Source organism: Arachis duranensis, chromosome 3 (assembly GCF_000817695.3).
Source record: "Arachis duranensis cultivar V14167 chromosome 3, aradu.V14167.gnm2.J7QH, whole genome shotgun sequence".
Classification (NCBI taxonomy): Eukaryota; Viridiplantae; Streptophyta; class Magnoliopsida; order Fabales; family Fabaceae; genus Arachis; species Arachis duranensis.
The window spans coordinates 111,388,717-111,399,353 of NC_029774.3; the positions used below are offsets into that span (position 1 = coordinate 111,388,717).

At 35.7% G+C, this 10,637-nt stretch overlaps 1 protein-coding gene across 1 annotated transcript; it reads left to right on the top strand.

Annotated features, from left to right (window-relative positions):
- The first annotated feature begins 7,651 nt into the window (after window positions 1-7,651).
- On the top strand, window positions 7,652-8,870 carry LOC110278720 (serine/threonine-protein phosphatase 7 long form homolog). Its single transcript, XM_021136955.1, has 4 exons — window positions 7,652-7,717; window positions 7,883-8,157; window positions 8,300-8,638; window positions 8,753-8,870. The coding sequence occupies exons 1-4, from the start codon at window positions 7,652-7,654 to the stop codon at window positions 8,868-8,870; spliced, it is 798 nt and encodes a 265-aa protein (XP_020992614.1).
- The last annotated feature ends 1,767 nt before the right edge of the window (window positions 8,871-10,637 follow it).

Genomic DNA, 10,637 nt, shown 5'->3' on the forward strand with positions numbered 1-10,637 from the left:
CTTGACTGGAAAAGAATAGAATCTTCAAAAATCAAGTAGCAAGTGTTGCAGGAATAATTATCAGGTCAATTAGGAGCTACAAGAGTAGAGTGATTTTGGACTAATTTTTTGTTGTTGATGGCACTGTCGGAGATTTCTAGGGTTTACTTGTAGCCTTCTTGTCTTGTTCTATTTGCTTTGTTACTCCACCTTATTGTGTTGAGCTTTTGATTAAAAAAAGAAGAAGGTTATGGATGAAAGAGGAAAAACTGATTCTGCATTCACTTTATAGAAGGGAACCAAAAATGAGAAGTTTAAGTTCTAATCTATCACTACAATGATATATAAAGCAGTTAGATGTTACTTACTCTACCAGTCACCTACTTGTAACAAATTGAGTAAATTACAGTCACATATATTCTTCATCATTCATCAATCTAACTATACAACTAACTCTAATTATTTTCTAATTACTTTTAACTAACTATAACTAATTAAAGTTAGTATCTAGTTCAATAATGGTTGCATAATAAAAAAAGGTAAGATTATGTATTTTTTATTTTATTGAAATAGTTATGCTAGGAAGAAAATTTAGATAGATTATAAATTTAATAGTAACATTCAACAATGATAAGACAACATGAATGCTTATATCTCTTTAACACTCAAACAAGAGTTTCTTTTGGGTTTGCCTAATTTTTACATAGGCATTCTTTTTCTTCTTTTATTTCTCTTATGTTTTTTTTTTCACTTTTGGAATTCATTAAGGATCGAACTCTAAACTTTCAGATATAAAGTTCTGATATCATATCATGAAAATTTAGAATAAACAATTATGTAGAATGAAGGATAAAGGATCGTAATGTGTTAAAAATTATTTGCTAATTGGGTTTTGAGTATATATGTTATGTGTAAATGCCAAGTTGGTTTCTTTGGAAAAAAATGGAACTTCAATCACAACACAACACACTCTAAAACTCCTCTTTGCACAATTCATTACAATTGCATCAATTCTTATTACCTAAGTCTTTTAGTGCATTTTTGACGTGTTTGGTTGCTTTAACTTCCAAGTCCTTTTAAAAACATATTAGGCGTGCTAATTCGTGGGAATTGAATTCTTGATTGGTTGTTGTGACATAATGTTTTTAAGCGACCAATGTGTGTGTTCTAAATGGTGCACACACTTAGAATACACACATTACTTTCTCTCATGTCACAACATTATACAAATTACCTCAATTTAGTGTATGCTACCTTCACTTTCCTTTGCGTCGATTTTTACCTTAATTGTTGCCTTGCTTGAAGTGTTTCCAACACTTAGTATCTAATTTGTTGTTCTAAATTTCTATTAATTGATATGCTATTTGCAGACATGACAATAAGTAGAGGAGTTGCGGATCAGGCTACTGGTCGTAGACATGGTCACGAACGTGGTCGTGATCATGGTAGAAGGAGGGTTTCTTCTGGTATCCCTGGGAATTCTGGGTCCTCCCCCTCTACTCTGACTATCCTGGTGATGTAACAGGTTGCGGGTTTATCGGACCAGCTATTCATCATGGTCCCTAACCCCAACTACGTCCCTCTATCTACGGCAATGACACCTCTTCCAACCACTCAGCAACCTGCTGCCACAGTGACGCCGTCTCCAGCAACGAAAGTCGCAGCCCCAGACTCCTCTTATGGAAGTGAGGCAGGTGATGCCCCTCCACCACCTTCCATTGTACAGTTGATGATTTGGCCTGATGGTGGCATGGGATAATTATCACTTTAAGTCTTATATATTTCCTGATTATTGAATTGCTGAAAGTGTCTGATTATTAATTCTAGTTTAGTAGATTTAGGGTTATAGGTTTGAATGGCTGAAAGTATGTCATGTTTTCTGATTATTGAATTGCTGAAAGTGTTTGATTATTAATTCTAGTTTAGTGAATTTAGGGTTGTAGGTTTGAATGATTGAAAGTATCTCATGTTTCTTGATTATTTAATTGATGAAAGTGTCTAATTAGTGAATCTAGTTTAGTGGTTTTAATGGATTTATAGATATTGATTCTTGATTATTGTCTGTTTTTCATTGATTATTGACATTTGGTGTTGTTTAAGTTAATTGTTAATGGATAGAGTTTGTGGTGCATTCTAGTTATAGATGAAACCCTATCAAAATTTTTATAAAAATCTTTGAAGTTTTAATTTATATTGCCATATTAGTTTGTTTATAGATTGTTGATAGGTTTGTACCGAACAACAACACATGTACTCAGGAGATGACCAACGTCATCAAGTTGATGTACGACCATTCCTAGCCCTGCTACAAAAAGATCCCTTCTGAGACTAGAGAGCAATGGTTTCAGAAATGGGTAGCAATTATTTTTTTTCAAACCTTTTTAACTAGTTTATATCTACTATTTTGATTAACTAATTTTAAAGTTTCTTTGTGCAGCTGCACTTTATATGGGCCGTTGAGAACGATGCCCTTATTAGGAAGATATATGACCATCGAATGGGTCGGCGGCTACAGCAGATGATGGAGGATGTTCGTGAGGGGCGGGATCACCCAAAGACCTGGCTCCGACCAGAAATAAAGAAGGCTCTGTTAGTTCACTGGAAGATCAAGGAGGGGTTCAGACATCAATGTCTCATCAACAAAGCTAACAGGGCATTGGCCATATCGTCCAAATATTTCGACGGCTCAACAACCTTCATGAAGACTAAGGCCAGGCTGGTATGTAGTTTCTTTAGTTTTGTTATTAACTTAATTATATTCTTTTACATATCATTACTAGGCATCCTAATCATATTGTTTCAATACAACATGTGTAGTTGAAGTCGTTGAATCGCGATGCAACATTAGCGAAGACGCTCAAGTACACACACACGTTGAAGGAGAACAAAGCGAGATTTGCTGATCAGCGGTCTTAGGATCATTATGTGAATAACATACATATGATCTTCTTATATAAAATTAGAGATTAACTGTATAGCTGTCGTACTAATCACAATAACATGTGTTACACAGGAGTCCTACATGCAGAAACTAAAGGCCGCGACTCAGAAATCTCACCAAAGTGGGGAAGACGTCGATGCCTTTGCTGCTTCGGTCGACGTTCCTGATACGGTTTGGCATGAGACTGCCTCTGTGTCGTATAAAAACTGCATATACGGGCTGCGGTCATTCTTCGCCAACAGCCTCTGCACCTCTATGTTGAGGTCATCATCTGCCTCTACCACCAGTCGAGCCGTCGAGCCCAAGGAAGGTGTGGATTTGAGTCTGTAGGTGTAGGAGCTCACCTGCAACCTTCGCCTACAAGCTCAGGTGTTGGACGATTATCGGGAGAGGTATCAAAAGATCCTCATATGCATGACGGACACAAATGACCTCAGGCTGGAGTGGAGGGAGTAGCTGGAGCAGCTTCAACAAATAGAAGCTCAAATTGAGGTATACCAGGCTCAAATGCGTATCATCGACGATGACGACGAGAATTACTTGGATCTTTAGTAATTAGTGCTTCATTTTATTATTTCATTGTATTTACTTGATTTACTTGACTTTTAATTTATTTAAACATTTGATAATTTATTTTAAATAATAGGTTTCTATTATTTATAAATTAACCATTTATTTCACAATTTTCTTTCAAAAAAAATTAACATTACCGTCAGATTTACTGATAATTTATCGCAAAATCTGGCAGTAATTACTTTCAGACAAATAAAAATTGATGGTAAATATTTACCGGCGAAATTTATATCGTCTGATTTTTTCTAACGATAACTTAATTACTGTCAAATTTTATTCATTTTTTTGGACAAAAAATTTGACCGAACACTTTTGGGGGGCACTTTTTATTTATTTTTTTATTTACAAGTAAAATTATTTTATCAACTTCATCCCTAATTGTATATGTCACATTTTGCAAAATTTTCTCCAATAAAAAGTTATTAACAGAGGCAAAAAGGTTCCATCATTATTGCATAATGCAATGGAGGGAATGAAAAGGAACCTGCAAGATATACATGTGGTGGTAGTAGTCAAAGTCAAGTAGTGTCCATTTGACACCTTTGTTCATTATTATCGCAATAACCAATCATAATGTCATAGAAAATTTCAAAGTTGAAAGTGAATGCATAGTTTTCGCAATAATACTTTGTTTGTGCATGCATGACAATGGTATTCTTCACTCACACAAATTATAAATATACTTAAGCTATTCTATATAAACATACACATTCATTGATTGTATACATAGGAGTCTTTTCTTCCAATTTGAAAACAAAACAATATATATAACGATGACAAAGTGTACTAATAACTTTGGTTTGCTTATTATAGCAGTGGCGCTTTTGTTTTTCACCCTAGCCTCTTCATAGCTTCTTATGTGATATTCCAAAAGGAAAAGAGATAAAAAAAAAAAAAGTTCTGCAATTGGTGAACATAAATTGAGAATTAGGATTTTAAATTGAGAATAGAGATTATATTGCAAAAAAAAAAAAGTTTATTCTGCTACGACAGTTAACTGTTAACATATCAACATAGTAGGTATTAGATCATCTCAGCTTTTAAATAACCGTTAGTGTTAGGTGAAAATTGATTGAAGGATTAGTATAAATTTTGGAATGTAAATTTGAGGATAAAATTGAATAACTATAATTTTGGGAGACCATTTTAAATTTTGAGTATAACTTTTAAGGTCACTTTAAAACTTAACTCATAAAAATTTAAATAATTTTTTTCTATTCGAATAAGAGTGAACTACCAACCCGGCCCTGTCCATTTCTCAGAATGACAACGCAATTTTTTACCATAAAAACGACCCATTTCGATCCCTGTCCTTTACTTTTGTGACCCAATACGGTCTCTGTAGGTGTTTTTCCGTCAACTCTGAATGGAATGGACATGAGCCTAATTGTCTCTAAATTTAAATTGGTTAGGGGTTTATTTGTTCTTATTCTTTAAATAATATTTTTTAATAAATTTTTATTCATTATATTAATATTCTTTTTTAATAAATTATTGGATATATGGTATAATAAGTACAAACTAATTAATAAATTATTCAAATTTAAAAATATTACTAATTATTAATTAGTTTGTACTTATTATACCATATATCAAATAATTTATTAAAAAAAGAATATTAATATAATGAATAAAAATTTATTTAAAACATATTATTTAAAGAATAGGAACAAATAAACCCCTAACCAATTTAAATTTAGAGACAATTAGACTCATGTCCATTCCGTTCAGAGTTGACGAAAAAACACCCACAGGGACCGCGTTAAGTCACAAAAATAAAGGACAGGGATCGAAGTGGATCGTTTTTTATGGTGAGGGGTCGTATTGTCATTCTGAAAAATGGATAGAGATCGAATTGATAGTTCACTCTTTGAATAATCACTTAGAATAAAAATTTAAGTAGATTATAAATTTAATGGTAATATTCAACAATAATACCAACTAAGATTTATTTTTTATTTTTATCTTTTAGGTAGAAAATCTTTTAGATTATTTATAGATAGAATAAGTACGTATAGTTTAGGTATAAGAAAGTGCTTATACTTTGTTGTAACGAGAATGCGTTATATAAAAAAGAAATAATGATCAAATCATTATCCGAAAGATTTAAATGCTGTCGTTTTGGTATTTCACTATTGTTATTGACAAAATAGTCTTTCAAAGATTTTAAAATTTGACAAGCGTGCCCCCGAACTCACCGGAACAAATTTCCGGTAAGCACAATACTGATATGGCCACCGTATTTTGGTGACATGGCAAACCACCCCCAAAGTTTCCTCTCCAACGCACACTCCCTCCCCTTCCCTCTCCCCCCTGTCACAGCCTCCATCCCAACACACACTTCTCTCCCATTGTAGTCCCTGCCATATCACAACCCCCTTCCCAACGTACACTTCTTCTTTTTTTCTCAACACCACCATTCACAACAACAACAACTTTAACATTCTCTCAATTTTTAAATATTTTTTTTAATTATCTATAAATATATAAGACTTAAAAAAATATATTTTTTTATCATAGTAAAATAATATAGATATTATTTATGAATTTTTTTTATCAAAGATAAAGAGACTCGAATTCGCGATCTTTTTAAATAAATACGAAGAGATGCTTAGGGCTGGCAATTCATACCCTACCCGCGGGTACCCAACCTAGTCCAACCCGTTCGGGTAGGGTAAGGTACGGTACGGTACGGTACGGTCCGGGTATGCCTGCGGGTAGGGTAGGGTACGGGTTTAGGGTGTACCCTACCCGCACCTCATATATAACACATATTTTATAAAAATCTCTCTATATAGTGAAGGAAGTGAGAGTTGAACCCACAACATCTCTTATGTAATGACTTATAATAAGTGAACAACCACAAAACTAGTTAGTTAATTAAATAATTTAAAGCATTAGTTTTTTATTTTTTATGTTATTAATACGTATAAAATTCAAAATAATTGAATTTTATATTTACTTTAAAAAAATTTGATATTTCTGCGGGTAGGGTAGGGTAGGGTAGGGTTTAGAATTTTAGGGTGCGGGTAGGGTTAGGGTTGAGAGATTCTCAACCCGCGAATAGAGTAAGGTAGAGTTTTAATGAAATTTTTAACCCGCGGGTAGGATTAGGGTAGGGTCCAAATCCTACCCTACCCTACCCATTGCCAGCCCTAGAAATGCTATTTGAATTATAATTTATTGGTTATTATTTATAAATTTACTCAGAGAAAAGATAAACATTACAAAAAGTAGTGAGAGACTCAGCAGTACAGCAAAAGAGAATAAAATCATGTCTTTTCTATTTTGTTTCAACAGTTATGTTAAAATAAAAATGTAGATAAATTATAATTTTAATTGTAATACTCAATAATAATACTTTTTTGTTATTTTTATTTTTTGAATAAAAAACTTAGATTATTTATAAATAGAAAAATACTTATAGTTTTTGACATTAGAAGAAAAAAGGGTTTTTTATTTAAATAAATTATTTGCTCTCCTATTTTACGTGAATCCCCTAAATGGTTTTCTTGAACGTGAATCCCCTAAACCATATAATATATAAATCGTCCTAGGCTGGTGTGTATTATTTAATATGTAAAACATTGTACCCTGGAACGATTTATGCATGAATTGCATAGGTGAATAAAGCATAAATCGTCCCACCCTAGTGTGTTTTGCAAGTCACACATAAATCGTCCTAGCCTAGTATGAGTTATGTATTTTCAGCTAAAACACGTTACCCTGCCACGATTTATGTGCATCTTTGTAAACCTTAACCCCCTAGCACGATTTACGTGCAAATCCCTAACCCCCACCAACCTAGCACGATTTATGTGCAAACCTAACCCCCACCAACCTAGCACGATTTACGTGCATAAATACCCCTCAGCAGCCTTCAACGATTTATGCGTTAAGACCCAAACCCTACTTACCTCCCACGAGTAAAGTCTCATTTGTGAGAGACTCCATTAGCAGCGAGGAGGGGAGTGGAGGGGAGGAGAGCAACGTGAAAAAATTCAAGGAAGGGTAGTGAGCGGCAATTTTGGAGGATTGCTAAGGCGTCGGAGGAGGTGGCCTCCGGTGGACGGCGTCGACGGCGGCTAAGGGCAGCTTCCGAAGGTTGTGTTGGCGGCGGTAGGAGGCTGATTTGGTGGCTTTGTGTGGCGGTGCAATATGGCGAGGAACGACATGTACCGATTGAACGGCATCGCGCACGTGGCAGGTTATATCGACGAAGAGGTTAGTAATTAGTTTGGTTTATAAGAATGTGATTCATTTTAAGGTTAACATGTTTAGGATAGGTTAGGGCCATGTTTGGTTTAGGAGTGAGGTTGATATCGAAAAATATATTTTTGGCTGTTGTGTGATGTTGAGTTGTAACTGTGCTTGTTATTCTGTTATCAGCCAACCCGGTGTGTACGGACTATCCGCAGGCAACAAAAGATGATATTGCATGACCGTATTATGCCTTACTTAGATAGCGCCGGATTGCTGCATGTTGCTAGGCTAAATGATTATTGGTTTAAGCTGGATGAGCCACTGATTAGTGCCTTTGTTGAGCGATGGCGTCCTGAAACACATACTTTTCATATGCCATTTGGGGAGTGCACTGTTGGGAGTGCACTATCACTTTACAGGATGTGGCATATCAGTTCGGCCTCCCTGTTGATGGATTTCCAGTTAGTGGTTGTCTCAGTGACTTTGAGCAGTTGATGGAAGGTGGTAAGCCGTGTGGCAGTGGTTTGAAGAGTTGTTCGGTGAACTTCCTCCTGAGAACTGTATTGATGAGTTCACCGTGTCATATGGGTGGTTCCAAAACAGGTTCAGAGACATGCCGAATGATGCTACAGAGCCCACGGTACAGGTCTATGCTCGTGGGTACATCATGATGTTGTTGTCGACGATGCTTTTTGGCGACAAGTCTGGGGCCAGAGTGCACTTACGCTGGCTCCCGTATGTTGCGGATCTCGACGGACTCGGAAAGTATAGCTGGGGTTCGGCGACGTTATCTTGGTTATATAGGTGTCTCTGCAGAGTTGCCAATCGGAATGTGAAAAACTTAGCTGGGCCACTATCATTGCTGCAGTTCTGGATATTCTGGAGGTTCCCCACATTCAGGCCGAGAGGGTTTGATGTTATTCTCTGGCCGCTTGCATCCAGGTGAGTATAATGCTTATTATTTAGTGTGATATAATTTAGCTCCAAACATAACGTATATTATTAATGACTGAATCTCTTTTACCCTATGTCTAATGGTGCTGTTGAATATTGCAGGTGGGGTAGATACATGCCGTCATCAGATGAGAAGGGTCCTCGGGTCATTGCTACCCGACACAGATTGGACAGGTTGAGAGTAGATGATGTAAGCATAATCTCCCAGAACGCGATATAGCCAGCCACTGCGCCAGAGGGGCGATGATGCCTTGGAGTTGGATGAGACACAGGGTGGCGATGAAGACCATGGGGGGAGCCAGAGTCATCAGGCTGGCTGGGGACACGGCAGTGGGGGATCCGGCTGGGGTTGGGGTGGTGGTGCTGGATGGTCTGGTGGATGGGGTGGTGCAGGTCCCTCTGGCTGGGGCAGTTAGTCTAGGGGAGTTTGCCAGCACAGATGGTGATTATAGGCCTCAGTTTGAGGGAGGGGCAGTGGATCTTAACGTCGATCTGAATGAATCACCGACTACTTATCAGGGAGGTCCGTTTGCCATGGGTGGTACTCCGGCATCTGCCGTGCAGGAACAGACACACACACAGTTACCTGACGAGATCGAGCGTGCTTCTGGTATGGAGGTTCATCCACCTGAATCATATGTACCGGTCACTCAGAGGAGGAAGCGCATCATCAAGCCAGCCAAGTGTGGCACCGGGTCACATATGTGTTAGCTAGTGGGGTATTGCTATGTTGTTGTTATGGTGTTCATGTAGGGCTTCTCACTGTGGTTGATGTTATGTTGTTATTTAGTACTATTGTGGTTTCAATATTGTTATGTTGTTATGTTATGTTGTTATTTAGTACTGTTGTGGTTTTGATATTGTTATGTTGTTATTAAACACATTTGCCGTTTCGTTATATAACACATAATTCGTTCTACGATATTGAGGGATAAAGATTTGCACATAAATCGTGCTAGGTTGGTGGGGGTTAGGGATTTGCACGTAAATCGTGCTAGGGGGTTGAGGTTTACAAAGATGCACATAAATCGTGGCAGGGTAACGTGTTTTAGCTGAAAATACATAACTCATACTAGACTAGGACGATTTATGTGTGACTTGCAAAACACACTAGGGTGGGACGATTTATACTTTATTCACCTATGCAATTCATGCATAAATCGTTCCAGGGTACAATGTTTTATATATTAAATAACACACACCAGCTTAGGACGATTTATATATTATATGGTTTAGGGGATTCACGTTCAAGAAAACCATTTAGGGGATTCACGTAAAATAGGAGAGCAAATAATTTATTTAAATAAAAAACCCAAGAAAAAATGTATACTTTATTGCTGAGAGAATAGGTTCATAAAAAACAGGTTTAATTATTGGGTTGATTCTTATAGTTTTGCAAAATTTTTAATTAGGTTCTTATACTTTTTTTAATTAGATTCCTATACTAATTTTTTTTTTCAATTAGGTCCCTCTTAACAGTAATTGATTTAATTATATAAGGATCCAATTAAAAAAAATAGTGGAGAGACCCAAATAAAAGAAAAAAAATATAAAAACCAATTAAAAATAAAATTTGGTACAAGGACTCAATTAAAAAAATATAAGGATCTAATTAAAAATTTTATAAAACTATGAAATAACAGAATAATTAAACCTAAAAAGATATGTACTCTCTTTGTTTTTTTTTTTAATTTGACAGAACATCTATTGCTTTTTTTAATTTGGTTGTTATTTCATTATTAATTAAACTTTTAATTGCCCCGTTTCAATACCAAAAAAAAAATTAAACTTTTAATTAATTAGCATCACTTTAAAACAATTGCAGAAAAAAAGAGTGCTCTTCATTTATAAATGTTTTTCTCTTTTAACTCCAAATATATACAATCTAAAAATATATTTTTATCATAGAAATTAAAAAAATAATAAAAATATAATTTACAAATTTACTCAAGATAAGTACTGCAAAAATATTTTCCTGTCATGTCCC